The 27,991-nt window shown below is 38.7% G+C and overlaps 1 protein-coding gene across 1 annotated transcript in view; it reads left to right on the top strand.

The window, feature by feature from the left end:
* Positions 1–27,991, top strand: part of MYO16 (myosin XVI) — a gene marked incomplete at both ends in the record, with an annotated part of 311,247 nt that overhangs the window by 52,412 nt on the left and 230,844 nt on the right. The window contains 1 exon segment of the mRNA XM_080613866.1: positions 27,343–27,451. Coding sequence (XP_080469992.1) covers positions 27,343–27,451 — 109 coding nt within the window.

Below are 27,991 nucleotides of genomic sequence, written 5' to 3'. Positions count from 1 at the left end.
ACAAGGTGGTGACTTGTCAGTCATCAGTTTAGCTGTGGTAACTCACTATTTCTGTCCTCTGGTAGCTAGCAAAGACAAAAGTAGAGCTTGTAAGCTAAAATGCTTTTCACTGAGAGCTAGGAGGGGCTGTAGCTGTTTGTATGGTGGTAATCTGCTATTGTGTCCTGTTGGAAGACTGTTGGATTTGTAAGCACTCTTTTTGGAGTAAATGCATAATGAAAGGCTTGAAGCTATTTCTTTCCATCGCAGCATTTTACCCAAGGTGGTATAGCTTTACAGGGACATATTTACACCTTCCACATTTCATAGCTGTCAGCAAAATGGGAGGGCATTTGAACAGTACAGCAGGAAATGTATCCCATGTCTGCTACATAGACAGCCAGTGCAGAACTTGACCCCGAGGCAGCAGCTAGCACATGACGAAATGTAGAGATCAAAAGTAATCCATAGAGTTCTGGTTGCCATACATGCAAATGAGGTGGTAAAGGTCAGATTCATCAATTGTTGCCTGACCGCATCAGCGTTGGGGGTTTTACCCTTGGAATGGGGGACTGTTTCTGTGGATTTTGTATGAAGAAGGCTCCTGTAGCCCATTGAGGAGAGTGCTGAAGTGTCTTTGGTTTAAGAACAAAGATGCATGGGCTTGTGTACATTTGTAGCCACATGAAATCGCCAAAAGAGTGTGAAAGGCAACCAGATTTATTAGAAGTATCTTCTCTGTATTGCCTCACTGTCTTTTGAAGGTTCAGGACTAAATGCACTGTCAGCAGTTCTGTCTGCTTGGGCTGTGTTCGTTTTCCATCATCTCTGGACTCATTTCAACATCATATTTTGCATTAATTTCCTATACTTGTTTCTATATTGAATTGAAATGCTAGGTAAGATTCGTAACTTCACATCCAAAGTGCTTTGTCCTGTTGAAAACACTACCTGAGTTACAGAATGTCTAAGCACTGGTACTTGGATGCTGCTCCTGCTTTTTTAGCTGGAGGAAGTGTTTCATAGAATCATAGAATAGTTCGGGTTGGAAAGGACCTTAAGATCATCTAGTTCCAACCCACCTGCCATGGGCAGGGACACCCCACACTAAACCATATCACCCAAGGCCTCATCCAACCTGGCCTTGAACACCGCCAAGGATGGAGCATTCACAACCTCCCTGGGCAACCCATTCCAGTGCCTCACCACCCTCTCAGTAAAGAATTTCTTCCTTATATCCAATCTAAACTTCCCCTGTTTAAGTTTGAACCCATTACCCCTTGTCCTGTCACTACAGTCCCTGATGAAGAGTCCCTCCCCAGCATCCTTGTAGGCCCCCTTCAGATCCTGGAAGGCTGCTATGAGGTCTCCACGCAGCCTTCTCTTCTCCAGGCTGAGCAGCCCCAACTTTCTCAGCCTGTCTTCATACAGGAGGTGCTCCAGTCCCCTGATCATCCTCGTGGCCCTCCTCTGGACTTGTTCCAACAGTTCCATGTCCTTTTTCTGTTGAGGACACCAGAACTGCACACAATACTCCAAGTGAGGTCTCATGAGAGGAGAGCAGAGTAGAGGGGCAGGATCACCTCCTTCAACCTGCTGGTCACACTCCTCTTGATGCAGCCCAGGATATGGTTGGCTTTCTGGGCTGCGAGCGCACACTGCCGGATCATGTTCATTTTTTCATTGACCAACACCCCCAAGTCCTTCTCTGCAGGGCTGCTCTGAATCTCTTCTCTGCCCAACCTGTAGCCGTGCCTGGGATTGCTCCTACCCAGGTGTAGGACCTTGCACTTGGCATGGTTAAACTTCATAAGGTTGGCATCAGCCCACCTCACAAGCGTGTCGAGGTCCCTCTGGATGGCATCCCTTCCCTCCGGCGTATCAACTGAACCACACAGCTTGGTGTCATCGGCAAACTTGCTGAGGGCGCACTCAATCCCACTGTCCATGTCACCGACAAAGATGTTGAACAAGACAACAATCCCAATACTGATCCCTGAGGGACACCACTCGTTACCGGTCTCCAGCCGGACATCGAGCCATTGACCACAACTCTTTGCGTGCAGCCATCCAGCCAGTTCTTTATCCACTGAGTGGTCCACCCATCAAATTGATGTCTCTCCAATTTAGAGACAAGGATGTCATGTGGGACAGTGTCAAAGGCTTTGCACAAGTCCAGGTAGATGATGTCAACTGCTCTACCCCTGTCCATCAGTTTTGTAGCCCCATCATAGAAGGCCACCAAATTGGTCAGGCAGGATTTCCCCTTAGTGAAGCCATGCTGGCTGTCACCAACCACCTCCTTGTTTTGCATGTGCCTTAGCATGCCTTCCAGGAGAATCTGCTCCAAGAGTTTGCCAGGCACAGAGGTGAGACTGACTGGTCTGTAGTTCCCTGGGTCATCCATTTCCCCTTCTTGAAAATGGGGGTTATATTTCCCTTCTTCCAGTCGTCGGCTGACTGCCATGACTTTTCAAATATGGTGGCCAGTGGCTTAGCAGCTTCATTCGCCAGCTCCTTCAGGACCTGCAGATGGATTCCGTCAGGTCCCATGGACTTGTGTACGTTTAGGTTTTTAAGATGGTCTCTAACCAGATCCTCTCCTACAGTGGCCCTAGGGTCTTCATTCTCACAGTTCCTGCGTTCGCCTTCCAAGACTTGGGTGGTGCGGTCAGAGATTTTGCCAGTGAAGACCGAGGCAAAGAAGTCATTAAGAACCTCAGCCTTCTCCAAATCCTGGGTAGCCAGTTCTCCCGATATCTTCCGGAGGGGGCCTACGTTGTCCCTAGTCTGTCTTTTACTCGCTACGTACCTATAGAATCCCTTCCTGTTATCCTTAACAACCCTAGCCAAGTTCAATTCTAACTGGGTGTCGTGGTTTAAGCCCAGGCCGTAAATCAGAACCACGCAGTCTATTTCCCCCCCACCTTTCTTCCCTCTGCTCCTGGAGGGACGGGGAGGAGAATCGAAAGAATGCAACTCCCATGGGTTGAGATAAGAACAGTTTAATAACTAAGGTATAACACAAATCACTACTGCTACCACTAATAGTAATAATGATAAAGGAAATAACAAGGAAGAGAATACAACCGCTCACCAACCGGTACCTCGCCCCCACCCCGCAGTATCCAGCCCTTCCGGGAACTCTCAGTTCTACATCCTCGGCATGACGTGCTGTGGTATGGAATACCTCTTCGGCTAGTTTGGATCAGGTGTCCTGTCTCTGCTTCCTCCCGGCTTCTCCTCCTCCCTGGCAGAGCATGAGACTCACAAAGTCCTTGGTCAGGGTAAACATTCTGACCCACAACTGAAAACATCGGCTTTATCAGTATTATTCCCAGGTCAAAAGTCAAAACACAGCACTGCACCAGTAGAAAAAATGACTGCTACTGCTAAACCAGGACACTGGGCCTTAGCCTTCCTCACCTGGTCCCTAGCTTCCCGGACGCCATCCCTGTATTCTTCCCAGGCCGCCTGTCCCTGCTTCCACCTTCTATAAGCCTCTTTTTTCCTTTGAATTTTCCTGAGCAGCTCCTTATCCATCCAAGGAGGTCTCCTGGCCCTCCTGCTGCACTTCCTTCTAGTTGGGATGCAACACTCCTGAGCTTGTAGCAGGTGATCCTTGAATAACAACCAGCAGTCTTGGGCCCCCCTGCCCTCTAGGGCTGTGTCCCATGGAACCTTACTAAGCAAGTTCCTGAAGAGGCCAAAGTCTGCCCTCTTGAAGTCCAGGGCAGTGAGCTTGCTGCACGCTCTTCTCACTGTCCTGAGGATCTCGAACTCTACCATCTCGTGGTCACTGCAACCAAGGCTGCCCTGGAGCGTCACGTTTCCAATGAGCCCTTCCCTGTTGGTGAGCACAAGGTCAAGCATGGCACCGCTCCTTGTCGGCTCCTCTATTACTTGCAGAAGGAAGTTGTCTTCCACACAATCGAGGAACCTCCTGGATTGCTTGTGCCGGGCCGTACCTTCACTCCAACAGATGTCAGGGTGGTTGAAGTCACCCATAAGAACAAGGGCCTGTGAGCGTGAGCCTGTTCTTATCTGCCTATAGAGCACTTCATCCACAGATTCCTCTTGATCAGGCGGTCTGTAACAGATCCCCACAGTAATGTCTCCCATCGCTGTTCTCCCTTTAACCCTGACCCACAAACTCTCTGTCGACTGCTCACCCGTCCCCAGACAGAGTTCCATACTCTCCAGCCTATCCCTAACATAAAGAGCAACTCTCCCTCCCCGCCTGCCAGACCTGTCTTTTCTAAAGAGCCTATAACCTTCCATTCCCACACTCCAGTCGTAGGAGCCATCCTACCATGTTTCTGTGATGCTGTGATGTTTAGTTCACTCTGTATCACTTCAAATGGTTGTAGCTTTAAACTGGTACCCACTGCTTGCAGTCTAATTGCAGTGTTTACAATAGACAATTTCTAGCTTCAAGTACTTTAAATCGATACATAAGAGTGGTTAACCTTCACTTTAATTGTGTACTACTCAAGCTAATTTCCTGTCATGGTTTAGCTCCACCTGGCAGCTAAGCCCCACATAACCACTTGCTCACCTCCCCCATGTTGGGATGGGGGAGAAAATTAGAAGGTCAAAAGTGAGAAAATTTGTTGGTTGAGATGAAGCAGTTTAATAGGTAAAGCAAAAGCCACACACAAAAGCAAAGCAAGACAAGGAATTCATTCATCACTTCCCACTGGCAGGCAGGGATTCAGCCATCTCCAGAACAGCAGAGCTCCATCACACTTAATGGTGACTTGGGAAGACAAACACCATCACTCTGATCGTCCCCCTCCCCTTCCTTCTTCTTCCCCCAGTTTTACATGCTGAGCATGATGCCATATGGTCTGGAGTATCCCTTGAGTCAGTTGGGTCAGCTGTCCTGGCTGTGTCCCCTCCCAACTCCTTGTGCACCCTTGTGCTTGGTGGTGGGGTAGCATGAGAGGCAGAAAAGGCCTTGACTCTGTGCAAGCACTGCTCAGCAGTAACTAAAACATCCCTGTGTTACCAAAAGTGTTTCCAGCACAAATCCAAAACATATTCCATACTAGCTGATATAAAAAAGATCAACTCTATTCCAGCCAAAACCAGCACACATCTGATATAGTAACATTAATACTATTGCAGTTTAGTAAATTAACCTTATCCACTCAGGCAGTAGGGTATACAGATAAAAATATCACTTTGTAGAACCATGGTTTTTCTTTTTCCTATTCATTTTTGATTCAGTCTGACAGTTTTTATTATCATAAGTTCTGTGCTCTAAGAATGAACCTTGGATCATTAAAAAGGCAAAGGAGGTCAAGCTGTTAATCTGCCCTACCTCCTCCCCCGTTCCTTCACTCCAAAGCGTCTGAAAATGAAATAGAAAAAAATGGTCAAATTCTGATTCACCTCTCTGCAATTCCTTGATATATTGGTTGGATCCTGACCCACTGTGTTCTCTCCATTTTGAAACATGGTATTTAGGTACTTATTAAAGGTTTGCAATCATATTGAGCTCCTATGTTTAGCTCCTTTTCTTGAGATAGGTATGGTTGTGTTACAAACTACAGGTTTCTTTATGACTTGTTACACTATAATTCCAATGTCACAGGTAGTTCATCATTGAGATGTAGTGCTGGGCTCACAAATAACAAGTCAATAGTTACAAGTTTTCTTTTTTAATCTATCTTTGGTTTTGTTTTGTGGGGTGATTCTTTTCTCTCTTACCCACTCTATAATAATCATGGATACTTTCTGTGTTCACTGACCTAAGGTTGAAAGCAGCAAGGAAAAAGAAAGCAGGTGGGAATGCATTTTTTATAGTGTAATTCACTTTATTTTACAGCATCGGCAGGCACCTTTTAGTGGGCAACATGAATGTAATGTTTGCACCATACGTAATGCAGATCCTGTCAAATGAAGCTAAGAAGGTGGTGACAGTATTCTAAGTGTTTGTACAGCACTTTGCATAGTGGAGATTTATTCCTTCATAGACCTGAAAGCAAGACTGTAATAAAAATGACAGTTAATTAACTGGAATGGCAGAGAGCAGTACTGTCTTTGGGAATTTTTACATGTAGATAAAGGAAAACTGGGGAGTAGAAAGACATTCTTAATATATTCTTTTTACTGACCTTACTGGGAAAAGCAAATGTGACCACTGTCTGCCACCCAATTAAATGTGTTTCATTATGTGCTTTTTGGAACCTAGAATTGAAGCACAAAATGTGATTCTGTCACAAAAGGCTAAAAGTGCAATAGTTAGCAAAAATTGAGGCTGAATATTTTTTCTCTCCTCTTTTTAAGAACGCAACAAAATCTGTGCTCAGAATTGTGCAAAAGGGAGTTATTCTCAAATCATTTATTAGATGTACAGTTGTCAACAGTAGATGAGTAGTTTTAGATTATTTGAACAGTATAACACTGTCCACTGTATGTGTAATCCAAATTTTCTGATCCACTTCTGCAGAATTCTTTATGCCACTAGAATAAACCCTGTGACATGACATTGATAGAATATTAAAATTCAAATAGGAGGAAAATAGGAGGACTATAGAGAATACCAGATACTTTCAGTAAGACTGAAATTTCATTTGCCCTTTAAAGACCTCAATATATTATTACTTAATATTTCTTCAGTTTAGGGGATAACTTTTACAAAAATGGTAGCATCATGCTATAGACCTATCACAATTTCATATAGAGAGATTTGAAAAAAAAAAGTTTATTATAGGAATTGCTTTTGCATAACATTAAAAGGCCATCTCTTAAGTGTTTCTATGATATCTGAATTAGTTTTAGAAGTGTTTTTGTATTTTGTGTGACATGTCTACTTTTGATTTTAATGTAAAATCCCTTTTCCAAAACCAGATGTAGTTTTATTGGAAAAAATTACAGGAACAGATTTACTGGTGGAGTTGAAAGGAAGTCTTTGGGTCTGTAACTGTATCAGTTGTATATTTATTTTGCTGTTGTAGTTTGCAACTGCATCAGACTATTTTAGCAAGCAGAGATGAATCATCAAAAGGCCATTATCTTTAGAATTTAATGAAAGATCTTTAACTTTCTCAGTTTCAGGAACGATTGAAGCAAAATTAACAATTGATTCCTCAAAGAAAGTAATTCTGCCCTCCCACTCCATCTAGCTCAATATGACTTCCTCTATTGAGTCAAGGTAAGAGGAAGCAGTAAAGGGGAGAGAATGAAGAGCAGTTAGAGGTCAGCAGGGGTCAGTGGATGGCAGTTTTAAGTACAGAGGAACACATGGCCTGAAAAAAAAACAAATTCTTCCTCTTTCTAGAGGCAGTTAGTGATGTCTGGTTGTTGTAAGAAACTTTAAATAGAAGTTTTTATGTGAAAGCTGTGGGTATCTATTTTAACTCACTCTCATTTTGCAGAGGCTGGTGGATTGTGATGAGTGTAGGAGGGGCCTTCCAGAAAGTGCGTACTACTGGCTTACAGCCTTTCATCATTGCTGACTGAGCTAAGATAGAACCAAACTAGGTGAAAGCTGTTAATGAGTTGCTGAACACCAGATGTCAACACTCAGAGGAAATTGTAGATTATTAGTCTTTCTCCTTTAAGACTGGGAAAAGGGATGCAGCTAGCTAGTGATGCAGCACTAAAGGTGGTCCAAGGAGAGATAAGAACAGGAGCCTAAGTGAGTACAGCAGCTTTGGAAAGCATTTTGTCTTTGCGCGCTATCATGACAGTAATGAGGTAGCCTAGTAAACAAATAAGGATAATATGAAGAGGAAAGAAAAAGTGTTGGAAACTTCCAACTTGGCAAACTTGACAAAAGAAATAACCAGTGAAATGAAATCTGCAGTTCACTGTACAAAGAATTCTAAATCATGGGATGAGTCAAAGTCTTTTTGCACAGCAAGTAGTCCCAGAAAATGAAATCTTTCTTCAGGCATAAGACAGTGATTTTTTGCCTGTAAAGTCTGTGAATACTTCTTGGATGGCTAGAAATCACCAAGAGCTCTCTGATAACAGTGGGAGAATTGAATCTTTCTGGCCTCACAAAGAGAAGTTAAGCTTTCTAGTAGAAACATTATGAACTGTAGGAACTGGCTAACAGTAGCACTACTCAATACTAATTTAAGATAAAATATAGCATATTTACAAGAAGATAAGAACTTAAAAGGTTTATCTTATTAAAGAGGAGGAAAGTGAACATGAACAATAATCAAAACATTTACTTGCCAATAAAAATTAGAGGTTGTTAGCCCGGACTATAAGTTGAGGCCTGGCTATTCTTTAATGCATTTCACTGATGGCAATAAGGAATCAGTCTAAGAGGAGACATGATTTTAAACAACAGCAGTAAAAAACTACACACAAACACTCCTCCAGGTGGTGACATAAAGTATTTGGATTTTGATTTTGGAAAACATTTGGGGTTTGAGGAGAGTCTTATGACATACAGCAGTGCTAGTACCAGCAGATGTGTGTAATTTGGAGTCCTTAATACCAGAGGGTTTCCAGAAAATAAAAATTCCTGGAGGTAAAAGGGAGTTAGACCTGTTAGGAAAAATAACACCCCCAGTTTTTGCTTGAGCAGGACAGGACAGATATGCCAAGAAGTGGACTACATGAACAAAGATAGGGAATATTGAATCAGATTCACTTTAATTCTCTTGATCCCTGGAGAAAGAGGATGAAGGAATGACAAGATAATGAAAATCTGGGTTTTGATCTTCAGTAAACATAGCTTTGTAGTAAGATGATGATGATGGTCTGGAGATGTTCCACTACTGGAGGATATTTGTAGAAGGCAAGATTTATTCTTTATGCCAGGTGGCCTCTGCTTGAATCAGTGACACAATTACTCGGTGAGTTGCTCTTATGGAGTAGCTAGGGAATATGAGGAAACCTGTTAATTAAATTAGAGAAGTGGAAATCTGCTTGGTAGCTAAGAACTTAGAAACAACAAGATGAAAGCCTACCTAGTAAGAGAGAAACTATGGGCCTGGGAGTTACTGGGGTTTCTTCAGGATTGGTGCTACAATGCTGTTTTATTTAGAATTTTCAGTGATAACATTAGGAGGAAAAATGGGAATATGATAATCAAACATGCTGATGACAAAACTGCAATACCTTTTCAATTCTGATGAGGATTAGAATGTTGTGCAGAAAGAATAGGGAATCTTTGAAGACTTCAGTAATAAAAAATTGGTTGAAATTAAGTGTACAAAATACAAGGTCATGTCTGAATTATGAGTAACAGGCATTTCTGTGATACAGTCAGGACTAATCAGTTGGAAATAAGGAAAAAGACCTTGGAGCTTTAGTCAATTGTAAAGTGATTATATGCTACAAATGCGTAGCTGCCAGTAGGGAAAAGACATTCTTGGATTTGTCAGAGTGCAAATGTTTCCAGTAGAAAGGGAAAAGTTGCTACTGTACAAGGAATGACAGCCTGCAGTTAACTACATACAGCCATACTCAAGAATGGTAAATCATACCAAGGAAAATTGCAATTATAAACAGGAGAATAAAAAGCCTGTCGTATGAGAAGGGGCTAAAAATATGTTTAACGTTAAAAAAAAAAAATAAAAACAGAGAAGTTGTAACAATTCCTGTAAATATATCTGGATAGAGAAGGAGGTAAAGAGAGCTATCAAAGTCTGAAGTTACTACTGGCATGAAAACAAATGATTACAAAATGTCCAGGAATATACTTCAGATGGAAATTAAACTAACTTTTCTGAATGTTAGGAGGCATAGTTTGGAAAACAGTGTTTGATGCAGGAGTAATGGGGACAAAAAACCCTGAAAACCTAATTGGCTTTAAAATTGATCTTAATGTTGTGAATAAGATTATATGTTATGTGCCTACCTGCATTATCAAAGTAATGCCTCAGGAGATTCATTCTAGTATTACATTCTCACATGACATCTGTTCAGAGGACTGAGTAGATATAATTATCCTGCTTGTGTGCTTAAGATAATAAAGTAACATGAGGAGGATATTAAAAAACTATACGTTTGTGGAAAAACAGCAAATAGTGTTATATGGGGGATATTTGATGCCTATCAGATTATGGCTAAATTTCTATGGCCTGAAAACAAGCAGGAGAAAAGTTTATGGAATAAAATAATTCAGAAAGATAAGTTAAACATATTAACTATGAAGAAAACATTAGTGGTTTTCAAGTTCTTGAAATAATTTTGGTTTTATTAATATGATGTTTTCAGATATTTGAAAAGAAAATGCATAATGAGTAAGTAGTGTGAACTCAAGGGGAAAAAAGAAAAAAAAGGTCTGTGTGGTTTTTTTTTTCCTCAGGAAAAGAAACCCTAAGGCCACGAAAAACCTGGTAATAAGTTGAGAAGGGTACTTAGAGCTGTAATTAATTGTGCGCCTCAGCAGTATTTGTAACAGAAACTGCAGACTGGTTCATAAACCTGAATATTATCTCAATGAGGGGTATGAAAAGGCTGATGTATGAGAAATATGCCAGTGAAGGAGCTTGATGACTCGGGGAAATAATTAAAATAATTACAAAAAGAAAATAAAAGTGCTGTAAGACAATCTTTTGATGACATTTGCTTGAAATTACTTAGCATTTCCTGCTGAGTTCCTCATTCTTACTGTCTTTTAGGTTTTGCCAGGAGCTATACAAATATAAGAAATAATTGGAAATAAGAAAATTGTAAGGTCTAGTGCAGTGGCCTTCAAAGTGGATGAACACACCAGGAGGTGCACAAGATGATTCATTTAGGGTGTTAGAACTTCTATTGTTATTTTTTATTAAAAAAAAAAAAAAAGTAAAAAGTTAAGCTTTATTAATATTTAATATACATACTGATGCTGGCAACCCTTACTCCATCCATAAGTCAGAGGATCCCATGTTACGAACAGTAGGTGAAGTGTCCTGTGGGAAGAGTGGGTGCTCCAGAATGGAAAGTTGTTGGCAGTGGTGCTCTCACTCGTTCGTCCGCTTGCAATGTATTCATAGAATCATAGAATGATTCATAAAATGGTTTGGGTGGGAAGGGACCTTAAAGATCATGGGGACATTTGCCTAGCCAGATCTATGTCACCATATCAACTGAAGGGGAAAGTTGCATTCCTCTTTATTTAGGCACCCTTGGAAGTTATGGAATGTTCAACTCAGATGAGACTCCTTCAGTTCTTTCTCCTATCTTCTTTCTGTAATTTATCAAGTTATACACAGCAACTATAATAAGCCAGAAACGTGCATCTTGTCTTTTGAGATCTGTCACCATCACCCTTTCCTTGAGGCTAAGAAAAATTAGTATCTCACAGAAAATTGCAACATGTCCAAACTTCTAGTAAAACAGAACTATGGCAAGGGAGGAAGGGTGGTGTGATTTCCAGACTTTAGGTGAATCTTGTCAGCTGCTGTCTTCTAAAAAAACCGAACAACCTCAAACAACAAAACACCAAACCCAAACCAACCAACCAACCAAACCCCAGAAACACAACCAACAAAAAAAAACCGACAGAGTCGTATTCTTTCTGGTAAGTCAATACCATATTACTTATTTGGGTAAAGCTGGCCTGCAGTGTTCAAAACCTCACACCAACAGCCCCTCCCCCTCAGTCTTATATGGCTTTTTGTATGTTTTCATTTGGGAAACATTGACATGAAATATCAGTATGGCATATTTTCTAATGCATAATTTAGAAAGGCTTGGGAGCATGAACCTATGAAAATGGAACTATCAAATAAATCTTCATGAATTCTTGAATTTCTGAGTGAGCTAGTAGGGGAAAATGCAGCACTGATACAATTTATCAAAAATTCAAGGGCAACTTATCTTGATATGCCACTATAGAGATAGATGTGTAAAGTCACTGAAAAGAAAACGGCTGCAGGAAAAAGCTGGCTTACATACTGAAAGCAGATGGTTTAGGTAAATTTATCAGTGCAGAGTTAGTGAAGGTAATACATGAGATGACATGATGGTCAGTAAAAGGCTTATGTTTGCAGGTTTATGAAGACTTTTCAATTAGAATAGGAAAGCTGGAGAAAAACACTGACTTCCCAAATCTAGAATAATTGGTGTAGACAATGTGTGAAAAAGCAGGTAATTCAGTTCATTTCACAACAATGTAAGATAATGAGACTGTGGTGCATAGTAAGTGTAGCAGTTAAAGATATGAAATTAAAAATAATGGAAAGTTGAATGTAGGAGATTTTGTTTGGTTTGTGTTTGATAATGACCTTGAGAAAAATGTGGTTGCTGTCTGCAAGGGTGAAAGGCTAAGAGGATGTTGGAAGATGTGTATAAAAGCTGGAATATGAAAGCACAGGAAAAAAGTAGCTTTTTATACAAATTCTGAATAGCAGTTGCATTTTTAGCTGTGTAAAAATCAAATCAGACTTGCCTTTATCTCAAACGACTCTCATTTGAACTATAATATATTGCATCCTTTCAAAACACAGTACTTATTTTTCCCAAAATGTTTAAAGATGGGGAGTATTTGTTGAATTAAAATAAATATTTCGAGATTACTAATATTGCATTTATTGAGAAGAAGGATGTTCGTTAAAATTCTGAGAATTGGAAGTTGGGAAAATTTATCTTTTGGGATGAAGATCAGAGAACAATAAGGGAATGATTATGGACAAATGTTGCTGAGCAAGGTGATAGGAAGATGACAGGTGTCTATCACCATGTCATTTACTGCTAATATTACACTATATGAACAGGAATAAAAAAATCTGTCTGATAAACAGATAAATCCTTGATGGGCTAACATAACATTATGCCTTTAGAGTATGTTTCAGTTAGTCTAAAATTCTGATGCTTTTCCAATATATGCATTAATTCATTGAGAGCATTTTATGTAAATAAACCTGGAATCATATGTTTGAATAATATATAAATGTTGTCTATAGTTATGCTTGCATTGGTAGGATTTATAAGTGTACATTTTCCTTTTCATATAATAAATGAGAAAATTTAGCATGAGGTGTGGATTTCCCCTTATAGCTGTTTTAGGGAGTAACCTGTTTCAGTCCCACACAGCAAGTTACTACTTTTTATGGCTGCAATTTTTTGGTATCTGCTGCACTTCATCCATTACCCAAGCACAAGAAAATAATAAGGTAATCTGCTTGTCTGGTGAATTCTCTAATTACACACTGGTGTTCTGAGAAGCCAGTTCTGTACTAAGATGACTGGCATACTAAACTTCCTAAATACATTTAGTATTTCAGAAGATGACTTATTTGTAGAGTGTATAGATTTAATTACTAACCAGCAGGACAGTGTCACCCTGTGTACAGATTAAGCTGCTAGACAGTCCCTTCCCTCTACACTAGGAATATGCTGATGTCAATCAACACAATGACTGTCTCATAACAAAAATGCAAATTAACTGAGTTAAATTAGCAGTTCTATACTCTTTAGTTCCTTGCATGAAATTAATGCATTTATCTTTGCAGAAACTATGCAGTGTACAGAGCTATCATTTATTAGGTACTGTTTAACCTTTTGCTTTTTATACCAGAGACATGTAGTTCAGGCTATTCTTTATTTTTACTGTACATAATGTACATACATTAATGTAGGTTTTGAATTTTTCTCTGATTTAGTAAAATAGTAATATCTAATGTCATGCCTGAAGTAGTGCTATACTTCCATGTGCCATTTGAAGCACATTTAATTTACGTATCTATATATCTTTATGTCTATATCTATATATATCTCTATATATTTGTGTGTATATAATCTCAAGATAGATAGGAGAATGAAAATTCAAACATTCAGCATCTGTGTTTTCCAGGTTGCACAAATACAGTCATGGATGTGACAGTGTTACAGATGGTAAGAAAAGAGCAGCTTCCCACAGAAAGGGAGTAAGAAGACCATCATGTTAAATGGCATTTTCAGTTTTGCGCCTGGTTATATTTTCCACCATTTATGTTTTTTCACATTGAGCCTGGAAGCTGTCAGCTCCTCAAAATCAGCTTCCAATCTTTACTGAGCCATCAAAATCATCTACCTTTCTTTGCTGCTCCATGTGGTTGTTTTGTTTGTCCTGCTTTCAACAGTAGTGGGTCAGGGTCCGAAGCCCTTTGTGTGAAGCTACTAGGCAGAACTTTCTCCAAATGTTTTGTTTGCAGAGTGTATGTGTATATATGTGTGTATGACTGCCTCCCCATGTATATACACCTACATATATATATATATATACACCCCCCTCACAACTTAGTAGGAAACATTATAGTAAAATATGTTGTCGTATTTTCCTATTAGTGCCCTGTACTTAGCATACTATAGTTGATAGTCAGAGGATGTTTCCCATCCGCGTTTTGCCTACAGTAAAACTGTGTCTTACTAACTGTCCAATATTGTACACAAACTACAGTTCTTACTAGTCCTAGGGAGTGATCTTTTTATTTCCTAAAATATGAGATTTGGTTGTCCGTATGTAGTTACAAGCTTTATTACTGGTTGTAAAGTAACTTTTAACTCTAACTGTAGTGTCAGATAAAGACTTTTTGACAGGGAATTCTAAAGGCTTACTCCTTGCTGTGTGAAGGAGGATTTTCTTCTATTTGTTCTAAAATTAAAAGGCAATAATTTCTCTAAAGTGACCTTTTGTTGCAGTATTATAAGACAGGGACTGATAATTTTTCTGTGTGTCTGTCATAATTTTTAATGATTACCATTAAAATAAAAATGAAAAGAAAGTGTGTTCCTATACTGTTATCAGAGGCATTCAGTTCTTGAATAATTTAATTTTTTTTCCCCATAATCTGTGCTGCTGATTGGAAGTATGCAAGTCCCATGTGCACAAGCAGATGGGGAAATTGTAGTCTTTAGTCATCAATGCTCTTTGAAGTTTCCCTTCTAATTCCCTTTTCTTGCCAAATAATTTGAGAGCTGGCAATATCAAGTCAAATAGCCATCCTTCTGTACTTCAACCACCCTTTTTGTTGACCTCGTTCTGATCTTTTGCATTTTTGCTGCAGTATCTTAAAAATAGAACTGAATGCTGTTGTAGCCAAAGAGAGCTTCTCTTTGTGCTATAATATCACACACATAGGTTTTGCTATAATTTCTTTATTGTCACTTCTTTAGTCTACCTCAACTTTCATTATAACTTTCTCATTTCAGTGAGAAAATATATTGTGAGATTTCATCTGTTTTTTTTCTTGATTTGAAAGAAAATGGTTTGGTTAAAAAAGTTAAAAGTATGTCTTAGCTTATTTTTGTGACAAACTGGTCCATCCAGTTCATATAATTATCCCAATTAAACTTTTTTCTCTTTTTTTTTTTTTTTTTTTGCATTCTAAGCATAAAAAAGGGGCTTCTTCATGCTTTTAGCACAATCCTGATAACCCTCATGCCTCATCTTTTTGTGTCTTTTCTGAGAAACCCTCACTCAAACTATGCAACAGGTATTTATACCCAGGAGGTACCTTCAGAAAGAAACACAGATACTGTTTTCTTTTTATCATGCTTGGCTTTGGAGATAAGAATCATAGATATATAAATTCTTCACTAATTGCTCTGTAATATAGTATTTTTTATTAATACAGGGCAATTTTTTGGCAGATGGACTATTAAAATATTAATTTAAATTAAGCTAACTGTGTATTTTCAGTGTAAGATTGCTTTCTATAATTTCTGTTTGAATAAAGCTTATGTGCAGAGACTGGAGAATTTGATGTTTAAACTCATGGCTATGTGGGAACCCTAGTACTGAACTTGAACATGTTTTGCCCATGGTTCAAGCTTGCTGATGGGAACCAGTGTCGCATCAAAAGACCTGTTGGTTCATTTGCCCTACATTGTGGCTAACCTCAGGTGTCCCATCGTTCAACTCATATCTAGCCAAGAAGAGCAAGAGAAAAGATATTCTTATAGCCTCTTTCCTCACATTTAAAAATGGAAGTGATTGCATATGAAGAAAATATAACAAATTGTATGGCAGAATTTGGTCATGCATTTGAGCTACAGATCTTGATTATGTTAAGAATGATTATCTTCAGTTGTTGGAAAAATACAGAATGAAGTGTGGAAGTAAAGAAACAAAATGAGTATAACAAAAATAATTCTGTCCTTCCAATTTCTAATCAGTCTAGCTGGATGATTCTGTGTCTTTTCATATATTTAGGTGGGAGAAGAGGGGAAATAAAAATGATCCCGAGGTAAAGCTAGGTCAAGGAAAACAGACTTTAGCTTAGAAATTAAGATCTAAAATTCCAAGAAACCTTTACAATATATGCTAGGAATCAGAATATGAAGAACCACCATGAAAGCTGACTTGCCAACTAATTAAGATCCAATTTAACAGCTATATGCATTTAGAATTCATAGAATCTATGAAGTTCCCAACTCTTCAAGAATGTTGTAGTGCTAGGGCATGGAAATAGTAATAACTTGGGAAATGTACATTATTTTTTGTTTGATAGCTTCTGGGTTAGTAGTTTTTAACTTTTCATTTTCTATCTGTATGTTTTGTTGTAATTTATTTTAAAAGATATTACTGAGAGCATGCTATATTCCCGCAGTGTTATCAGAAGTGTTCAGTACTGGAACTGAGTGGGATTTTATTTGCCATTTACATGCCTTCGAGCTGATGGGTGGAATTTAAGTCCCTATGGTGCACAAACAGATGGGAAAATGTTGGTCTTTAGTTTTCAGTCATCAGTGCTAATTCTTTTATCTTCTGGATGCATTAGTCAAACAGACTATGCCTGTCAAGCAATCTGTAATATGTGCCATGACAGCCTTTATTTTTTTTATTTTTTTTTTTTTTTGACTCCACTGAAAATCTTTTGCATGCACTGACATTGCCTACTTTCTATTAGTTTAAGGAAAAAATGCCTTATTCATGAATTAAATGGTTCTCAAGATGTTTTTGGAGCTTTGATGATTTTAAAGTACTATTTTTATTATTTGTGTGAAGTAATTCAACAACCAAGAAGTATGTTTTCAAATACGTTTGGGTATTTCTGTAGGCACTGGTGATCTTACATGTGTGTATCTTTATGATGCTATTTATAAGCAGCTAGTATACTGATGGATTTATTTTATCCTTTCTTGACCAGAGTGTCACAGACTGTGATTTTTGGAAGACTATAATGTTCTTATTGCGCATTGACATGCTTCCATAAATCTCTTTGACCATGAGTTGCATATTCAGATTTTAGTGCCTGTTTCTGCAACATGGAACCCAGAAGTGCTATGAATTAAAGAACTTGTATCTACATGGCACCTGAAATACTTTACTTACGTAAGGATGAGTGAATTTCCAACTCTGTTTGTATGAAGGTTCCTTGACTGGTGTAGCATGTAGCTATGAAGGGAAAAACGTAAGCAGTAATGGCATAGCATAAATTTATATTAATACAAATGCATATATTTTAGCAATTATATAAGGGTATTGACATAAAATTTTCAGCACTGAGCTACCTCCTGATTTCCTTTAAAATATCTTTTTGACGATATGTGATCTTTCCTCTTCAGTTTATTTTATGTGCCTGGAGGGCACTCACAAGGCTCTGAATTCAGCTTTGGTTCTGTAGGCTGTGTTGTCACAGACATAAGGGATTGCGCTTTGTGTTTGTGTTTTTATGATGTGGGATCAGACACGCCAAAAGGAATTCAAACCTTTACTTATATCAAAAGTTAAGCTCATCCAGATGGCAGACAGTTCCTGCTTCTTGTGAAAAAACAATTTTGGTAATGTGACAGGCATGGATTTATAGACAGTAGCAACTCCTACAGAGTTTAAAGCCCTGAAATACGATAAAGATTGCAGGCAGATGATCATCAGTATCTTTCCTCTGTGAAAGGTAGGAACTCCTGCTTCAAATCATTTGCAGGTAACCATTGCCTCAAGTTTACGGAACATGTCCTGTACCTGTTGCACTGAGCCAACCCGGTTTACAGAGACTGTGCTCTTTGCAAGTCCATTTAAAAGGAACTGAGAAGTTTGTCCATTTGTTTTAAGAAAGAATTTGTTTTCATGCATATTCCTTAATACTATGCCCTACTATGGAGGAAATCAGCTGAGCAGAAGGATTTGTTCCCTGCATTTTCCCTGTAGCTACACAAGCCCACGTAAGGTGTCCTGGTTTAGCAGTAGCAGTCATTTTTTCTCCTTCTTAGTAGCTGGTGCGGTGCTGTGGTTTTGACTTTTGGCCTGGGAATAATACTGATAAAGCTGATGTTTTCAGTTGCTGGTCAGAATGTTTACCCTGACCAAGGACTTTGTGAGTCTCATGTTCTGCCAGGGAGGAGGAGAAGCTGGGAGGAAGCAGGGACAGGACACCTGACCCAAACTAGCCAAAGAGGTATTCCATACCACAGCATGTCATGCCGGGGGATGTAACTGGGAGTTCCCGGAACGGCTGGAACACTGCAGGGTGGGGGTGAGGTACCAGTCGGTGAGTGGTTGTATTCTTTTCCTTGTTTTTTCGTTTATCATTATTATTACTGGTGGTAGCAGCAGTGATTTGTGTTATACCTTAGTTATTAAACTGTTCTTATCTCCACCCGTGGGAGTTGCATTCTTTCGATTCTCCTCCCTGTCCCTCCAGGAGCGGAGGGAAGAAAGGTGTGTGTGGGGGGAAAGTAGAGTGCATGGTTCTGATTTACGGCCTGGGCTTAAACCACGACAAAGGCATGCATGGAACATTTGTTAGTGTATCAAATTGCAACCATGATAGGTTCAGTTAGAAATTTTCAGTTATCTTGATTTGTGACCCACAGATTTTGCTTCTAAACTGCTGTATGGAGTTTGGTTTGTTTTCAGATTGTTTTGCAAAGAGGCGCTCTGGAAAGAAAGAGACACAGTGTTTCAATTTGGAAACTTCTACATTATGAGACTGCCATTTTCATTTCTTCAATACTTCTAAAAGTTCATGTTTTGATAAACAAGAATTCACTGAGAAAAGCCTATTATTTTGGAAAAGATATGTCTAGGTCTTGTATCCATTATGGAGGTTAGCGGGGTAGTTGTGTTCGGAACTTAACTACCTGCAAGTAACTTAAGTGCCTGAGAGAAGTTATAGTTTATTATGTATAAAACATAGTACTTAGAAGCTTAAGTCATTTTCTTGACTTACTGAAATTCCCAGTTAATCAAACTTCAGGTGTATCCCCTCAGGCTTCAGTGATGGGAACTGCCCTGAAAAGGATGAAGAAATTAAAAGCTGCTTTTGTACGGCTGAAATTTCGATTTATTTTTTTTTTTTCTTTGAGATATATAAAAGACAAGAGGCTGGTAGGATTAACAGTATAGCAGGTGTCCCTGTTTGGGGAATGGTTTTCTATCAGTTCCACTCCTGTCTTCTCTAGAGGGAATTTGTTGTCTTTTTTTCTTCTTTTCTTTTGGCAGGCTACATTAAGGGTCATTAAAGCCAAAACAGAAGCTAGAACAGCTTTGAGGTGATTATACTGTTTGTCATGGACTCTACTGGAACATACATATCTTTATAGATGGCTTATAAACATTTGTGATCACTCTTCCATTCTCAATCAAGCCCAGGGAGAGGAGGAATAAAAGTAAAAATTTAGAAATATGTAAGGTATATGATAGACTCTTAGTCCAGAATCTGCCTAGGGGATAACTGGCTTTTCATGGGCTTCTTTTGACCCTTTGTTCTGAAAAAGGAATCCTTGCTTTACTCTGGAGTTGATAGAAATAGATTGACTGTATCCCAAATACTTTTAAGAATCTGCATTATCATGGAGAAGGGGCTTCCTTAAAGATTTGTGTGGAAAAAGTTAAAATGAAAGTATCAAGACTGCAGTCAACATTCTGAGAGACAATCTCTAGATTTAGTAAAATAGTTTCTAGATTATTCTGTACCAAAAAAAAAAAAAAAAAAAAGAGAGAGATAACACAGCATTTGTGTCCTCAGTTTCCTTCTTAGTAACCTGGATTACAATGCAAACAGGTAGGGGAACTGACAATGGAGGATCTGTAATTGTAATCACTAAAAACCTCATTCGTTTTTTTTTTTACCCCAGCTCTTCTAGCAACTAAATTGTTATTTCTGTGAACCAATTTCCTGCCTACAGAAAATCTGTTGTTGAAATGAGTTGGAAGGAAAACATGCTTTTGGACTTAGAGCAGCTGTTCAATCTCTTTTAATCTTTTATTTCATTGTCTGTGGTTTGCTAATGTGTAGAAGTCTTTAACTTTTTTGAGCCTTGCCTTGAGAACTGTTCCTATTCTGCTTAGCATCCTAAATTTGTGAAAAGTGAAATCCAGTGCTGATGACTTAAACCCCAATATTATGTAGAACAACTTTATCCCTTTCACTTCATTAATTAATGAGAGGCAAGTCCAAGAGGAGCCACAAAAAGAGGGGCCAGATAGATTTCTGGGATTTGGTATGTTGAATGAAAATTTGTGTAAGCCTTTGAGGTTAGTGAGCAGGATTGCATGGCACCATGAAGCTCAGGAGCACATGTGATTTTGTGTGTTTGCTTGTTCACAAGTAAATAGAGAATTATATTTCTTTTTAATTGATAATATAAAAGGGCTTTTGGAAGGAGGTACCATTTGCACGGTAACCATGGTATACATAAGAGCATGAACATGTATGTGTGTAAACCTTGGACATCCTTCAGTGAGCAAAACCTAATGTGAAGAAATAGGTAACAAAGGGAGGAAAGCAGGAACTGAAATGCCACAAATGTTTGGTGAAGAATTACATTTAGTCATGGTATACTTACATGGTTAATATCATCTTATAGAAAGGAACAGTTGTAAATCATGTGGTTATATTTAAAAAATGAAGCAAAAGTGAATTGTCCAAGCTGTTACTGAAAAAAAATGCTATCCTTTCCCTTTTGGAAACAGTGGTTAACATAGAAGAGAGAAATACTATGTAAATCTTGGTACATTTACATATGTAGAATTTTTTTTTTATTTTATATATATGTGTGTGTGTATGGAGTATGTGGAATGGAATAAAAATAGATTATGATTCTATGATCACTAACATAAATGTAAATACGAGTAGAAATAGCCAAAAGTCAGGTTTTGGGAGGGGGGGGCTTGAAAGGTGACTGCACAAATTGACATGACTAGCATACTGTGGAGCACTCAAACCACAATAACAACTGTGCAGAAGCCTGTTACTTGGAGAAAACTTGGGTTTTTTTGCATAGCAACGGATACATTGACAAGACAGTTATTTCTATCACTGTTTGTTGGGGAGGGGTTAAGTTATCCACACATGTTCCTTGTGCTGTGTTTTGTTTCTGATTTCCTTCATTAAGCAATAGATCATACTCAGATTTCTGGATTCTACCTGGCTTCCACCTAAGATGTATGGATGCTGCCTCCGCTTCAGAAAGCAGTTCAACCAGCTATGCCTTGTGAGCACAGAGTTCCCTGGGTGCATAAACTGTAGCATTCTAGCTGGGGAGCTAAGCAAGTGGTAGTACCTAGGCAGAGACATGCTCAAATCCTTCCCAAGTCTTTGGGATACCTCAGTAAGTTAGATGTCTCCTAAGAATGCCTGAATCAGTTTACACTGAAGTCCAAACAGTTGTGATGGTGTTATGTTTCTGGACATACAACCAAGTGATTAGAACACTGTCCATGAATGTAAGAGTGGCTGGAGTTGGCTGGAGAAGATCTAAACCCACAGTCCCAAAATGCCTTCAATTATATTCTTGAAGTGTTGAGAGAATGAGTTTTTTACCTATCCTGATGAAGTTAGGGTGCTGATACATAAAATATTTTGGAATTCAGGGGGACAGAAGGAAAGATACAATATTAAATTTGTAAAGAAGGACACATTCTTCAGAATGGAGATTCCTGGGTCCTTATTCTTTTTCAAGTAATGGTAGGTAGATATATTTCTCCTTTGGGAATCATGAGATAAGATGTATAAGAAGCACTGGAAATAAGAAACAGCACCAAGGATTATAAGCCAGTTAGTAAATAGCACTGATAAAGCTACATCTGTTGAATAGAAGAAGAAAGTTTTAAGACTTTTCAAAAAATCAAATATTTAATTAAAGGTTTTCCCCTTTGCATGTTAGATTGATTTTTAGATTTCAATTAATTCTTTAGAAGAAGAGCAATTTATGGAGAAAATAAAAAATAAATTGTTTGCTTATGAATTAACAGTATTATTAGGCTTCCCAAATATATAAATATGGACTAAACTCAACTACTAGTGGGAGTTTGGATATGGGTCCTCTAGGATATAGCTACAGAAACATAGTCTTTAGAGCTTGTAACTGCATTTATAATACTCTTGCACTTGGGCGAAGTCGCAGTGGTGGCTTATATAGGGACAGAGCACTGTAGAATCATAGAATAGTTAGGGTTGGAAAGGACCTTAAGATCATCTAGTTCCAACCCCCCTGCCATGGGCAGGGACACCTCACACTAAACCATGTCACCCAAGGCCTCATCCAACCTGGCCTTGAACACCGCCAAGGATGGAGCATTCACAATCTCCCTGGGCAACCCATTCCAGTGCCTCACCACCCTCTCAGTAAAGAATTTCTTCCTTATATCCAATCTAAACTTCCCCTGTTTAAGTTTGAACCCGTTACCCCTTGTCCTGTCACTACAGTCCCTGATGAAGAGTCCCTCCCCAGCATCCTTGTAGGCCCCCTTCAGATCCTGGAAGGCTGCTCTGATGTCTCCACGCAGCCTTCTCTTCTCCAGGCTGAACAGCCCCAACTTTCTCAGCCTGTTTCCATACGGGAGGTGCTCCAGTCCCCTGATCATCCTCGTGGCCCTCCTCTGGACTTGTTCCAGCAGTTCCATGTCCTTTTTATGTTGAGGACACTTGGTATGATAACAGCTAGAGTCCTCTAATCACAGTTCACCTATGATTAGATGTTGAAATTACGATTTGTTTGTGAGTTCTCACAAATCGGAATTTCCAGTAATACTCAAACTTCAAAAGCTATTTGGTTCTGTCCCCACCTTCTGGAACATTATTTGGGAAGAAAATGTTCAGCTCCTACTGTATCCTGGTATGTAAAGTGATGTTCTTCCCTATACTATTCCAAATTAGCTAAAAGTTTAGCTATACAAAAGTGTGATCATGGGAAAAGTTATAGTGAGCATGTACGTTGTATCATATACTCTACAGTGAATCTGAAGTTATTCATTCCTCTTCCACTGAATGGGAAGTCACCTCAAACTATTTCATTTTGGCAACAAATGGGGGTACGCACTAGATTGAACTTTGAAATTGTTCACATATAACCTACCTGACGTTATGTTGCTCATGAGCTCAGTACCTAACCTGTAGCATGACCAGTTTTGCATATATGTGGAATTAATTTGTCTAAAATGAAAAAGTTCTACTCAGTTTGTCTAAAATGAAAAAGTGTTAGAGATTCTACAAATAGGTAGGCAGAAATTAGAACAGGATTAAAAAATGTACAGTAAAGTGATCCTAAGACAAATTGAAGTATTTTGAATCATCATTTCTGGAATCAGAAGGGAAATCTTACTTCCTTTAACTAGCCAAAGGTATTTTCTGTTTGGAAGCAGGCTCTGATTTCTGGTTATATGGGGACAGTGTGCAAATCTGGCACTGTCCACTCACTTATTATTGATCACCAGAGTTCACTCTCATATGCTTTCTCTATGTATGGATGTTGTTCTGCATAGCACAGAGGCACATTTTGCATTCTGTGTATTAAGCTCTGGGAACATTTTTAATAATATATTTAAAGATGTTCTTTCTGCAGTCTTTCTAAAATGGAAGCAATTTATCATTGCAGACATATTTTTCTCAAAAATATTTTTTGTATTTATGGGATATATTGGATAAACTTTTGCAGTATATTTATCTTTTTATTAAGAAATGTCTTGAGAATGAGGGTGTGTTGAGAATAGGTAAGCCAGTAACTTTTCGTGTACACTGAGCACTGCATGCAGAATTCAAGCAGGTGGATAAAACATTTGAATTGCAATGGAACAAATACAGAATTTTGAATATAAACAAGATATGCATTAAATTTGGAAACTCTAATATCAGCAGCCTGGGGACAGTATTCCTCATATCTTCTTCAAGAACTATGAACAGAAACCTAAGAACAAAGTAGGACTATAGTCAGATAATTTGAATTCCATCTGCATTTCTATTTATATGTGGGCTTCTTGTTTTCTGGTGTACAAGGCAGTAGCACTTAATTTCTTTAGCACAGTTTTGACCATCTGAATTTGAACTAGTGCTATAATATTTGTGACATTTGTTACCTGTGACACATTCCACATCTTTGTCATGCTCTGTCTGTACTCTTGGTTGAACCTGCTGTTTTTCTGCTGCTCAGTTTACCTTTCTTTCATTTATTCTGTTATGACCTCTACCAGTTACCTGTGTGAGCTCCTGCCATGTCTTCTGCCACCTGTGGGATTGCTGTCTTGTCTTTAATTATACAAGAAGCTAAATGGGGAGTTTGCATTATAATTAGAAAAGAAGATTTCAAATCAGCTTCTGTGACTGGCTGTAACTAGCTGAGAGATGCCTGGGAATAAAAGAAATCCTGAGCAACTGAAAAGTGTGTGTCACATTTATTAACAAGTAACTTCCCATGTATCACAGGCAAATGTCTTGTGTAATAGACTAAGGAAGAGAAATGCAGTGGAATTTTGTACTTTTCTATACCTAGAATGACTTGCTTTCTAAAGCACACTGGAGTTTGGTACTGGGCATAACCTGCATAATGCTGGCAGCAGGTGGCTGCAGGCAGGGCTGGCGTGAAAGAACAGCTGAAACAGAAACTGAGCAGAGGGTTTGGGGGTAGTTATGACTCTGGAAAGACTGTAGTCAGTGAAAGAGCCCATGCCAGAACAGTGGAGGAAGAAACAAGTTGCTGCCAAAGAAAAGGAACCTGGATGTGCTGACCCCAATCTCCCATTTTGCCCGCTGCAGGCATAGCATGCTGGCGACAGTGGGATTGGAGATGGGAATGGGAGGAGCAGGGTCTGGAGAGGAGTCCAAGTGTAATTCTCTAAATGTTTTGTTTGTCTGTTTCTATTTCTTGGTAGAAGAACCTGTAATTAAAAGTTCGTTAGTTGGCCAATAAATTAAGTAAAATTCCCCAACTCAAAACTTGTTTAATAACCACTGACAGACTTTACAAATCACAGTGTTTGTGGCTATTCTCAAAACATTTGGTAAAATTCTTAAAACTAGGTTTGCTGAAGCCAGATGGGTCAAACAGCCTTCTCCAATGAGGTGGCTAGCTTAGTGGATGAGGGGTGAGCTGTGGATGTAATTTACATCTATTTTAGTAACGCTTTTGACACTGCTTTCCATGGCATCCTCAGAGACAAAGCATGCGTTAGGTAAGTAGGCGGTGAGATGGATTGAAAACTGGCTGAGTGGATCAGCCCAGAAGTTTCTGATCAGCAGCACAAAGTCTAGCTGGAGGTGATTCACTAGTGGTTTACCTCATGGGTTAATAGTGGGTCCAGTCGTGTTCAAGGTCTTCATTAATGGACTTGGACAGTGAGATAGAGCACACCCTGGGTAAGTTCACAGATGATATAAACCTGGGAGGCAGGGATGATACACTCTATTAAAAATGAGTATTATTAAAACCAAAATATTTATTTTAACGCAAGAATATACTTTCAAGCATGCACCGTTGTCCAGAATTGTTTCTCTATCTGAATTCTAAGAGTATTCTCTGCTGCCACAGCTTTCACCAACCTTGACCTTCTGTTTGGGAGCATCGTGAACATTTCTTAAAAAATCAATTAATGTAGAACTACCCAATAAAAATGACTTAGAGATTAGTAATTCGAAGTTATATCCTTCTTCCAGTGACATTACAACTTAGAAGGGAATGGAGAGTGTGATCACGGCCAAGTTAATTACCCTACTTTTCCTGAATTCAATATGTCAAAGGTCTTTTGGTTTCTTAACAAGGAAGAAAATGTATGTAGGTTTGTCATCTTATTATTACTATGACCTTCTTCTGGCATTGCTTGGAGACAATTTACATGCAGGGAAGGACAGGTACCTTCAAGGCTTTGTGCTTTTTTATTGCATGCAAGTCAGCTACATATGAAAATGTGTTACTTCCTTGATTCTACATTCTTTGATGTCTGTCTGTCCCCTCATCATTGTGATGGGAACCTAGGAGATCACCTCAGAGTAGCAGTCCAGCTTCAACATCTTAAGTTTGATGGCATTAAGCCTACATGAATTACTAGTTTTTCACGTCACATTTCACTCTGAGCCAGGAGCTGAGCCCATTACGACTTTTTCTTTGATACAGTAATTAACGAGTAAGGTCCTGAAAGAAGCAGTCATACCTTCTATTAATAATTCCTTATTTACAGTTGACCTCTGATGCAGTGTTTTTAAGAAAGGCTGTCCTTGGTACTCCTCATTTTTATTAGCTAAACCTTTTATCATACAAGCTGTTAAGAAAAGTAATTAAATGTACCAGAGGTCACTCCTATTTCATAATTCCTTGCAGTTAAAAACCGTAGAGAGACCACTTGAAATAAATTAAAGTTATGGCCTCTTAAATAAGATACATGGCATTTCACTGTAATGTAAACTTTTATGACTACCAGACATTTATAATTTCAAGGATGAAAGCTTTCTTATAAAAAAAATAAAATAAAAATTGCCTTTCACAGTGCAAATTCTTGCATTAACAATATTTAATATAGAAAATACAAGTTTTCTTATCATGCTGGTGGTTTATTTTCAAGCTTCTCATGATTCTGTCTCCCCACTCCTGATGGCTCCTTTCAGTTGTCTGTCCTTTATATTGAATTTTGAATGAAACTTATAGAAATGTCAGCCTGGCTCCTTAAGGGACTACAGTTAAAATCATCAAGCTCACTTTCATTGTCTCCAGTTGGTGACAAATGACAATCTTATTTAGCAAGGGATGGTTCTCTTTGCGGTTGAATTGATGGATGAGGCCATAAGAGGTTGGGCCAGCTGACAAGGTTACCGTTACCAGCTGTCTACACATCCGTGCTGCATGGGTGTCTGTGCTGCTTGTCAGTCAGCTTTTGAACCACTGCTGTTTACTGTGTAGTGTTTTAAGGCAAGCTGTAATCAGTGACAGCTTACTTTACTTTAAAATGCTGTGCTGCAAGCGGTGGTTGTTCCAAAACTCAATGGTGAGCAGCTCAGACATCTGTGCGGTAAATGCAGTCTGAACAGCTAGGGTGGAAACAGTGTCAACTGTCCCAAGCAATGCCAGCTTTTTGACATTAAAGAGTCCTTTATTTTTTCTTTGCCTTTTTTGTGTGTGTTTTGGTTTATTTTGTTTTGTTTCAGATTATAATCAGCCTGCTGTCTAAGAATCTCAGCTTTGAAATGTTTTTGAATGGGAAAGCACAAGAACCCCAGTAGTGTTTTGAGATTTCACTTCAAAATCCTAAAATGGTTTAATTCTTGTTTGTAGGCTGGAGCAAATGTGCTTCTGCAAGATGTTAATGGAAACATTGCCCTTGATTATGCCATAGAAGGGACTGAATCTAGCAGCATCCTTCTGATGTACTTGGAAGAAAATGGTAAGTCAGCTCTTCAGTTTCTGGAATGTTTTTATTGAACATGACATAAAAATGAAAAGGGTGGATATTGATTTGATGTAAGTTGGCACTGAAGCCAGTGAAACTGTATTAGTGTGGAGATAAAGGGAGGAAGATGATTTGAAGTCACAAAAATATTCAGTGTGTTTAGATTGGAACAATTAACAGAGGGAAGTGACAGTGGTCAGTGTCAGATCTGCTTCTGCCCATTCATGTGAAGATGTTAGAAAGTGAATTCAAAGCAGAACTGCGGTAGTGCGAAAGCTTTTAAAACAATTCATTTATTAGTGTGAGTACCAGGTTTCACCTTTTGTTTCATTGCACATGTGAGTTATGCCTAGCCTCAGAGTCTATTTTTTTCCAGTGATAGACTGTTAAGTAAATAAATCTCTGCAAATCCTGTGAAAGAAAATGCATATAAAACTTTATCACTTACTCAAAAATATTAATATAGGTTTTGTTTTGTATTGAGAAAATACTTTGGCTAGATTTCTGTTATAAAGTATGTTTAATATGTTAACA

The sequence above is a fragment of the Psittacula echo genome (genome assembly GCF_963264785.1).
Source record: "Psittacula echo genome assembly, chromosome: 3".
NCBI classification, from domain to species: domain Eukaryota; kingdom Metazoa; phylum Chordata; class Aves; order Psittaciformes; family Psittacidae; genus Psittacula; species Psittacula echo.
Note: the sequence above shows the minus strand (reverse complement) of the source record. Positions and strands in the feature narration are given on the sequence as shown.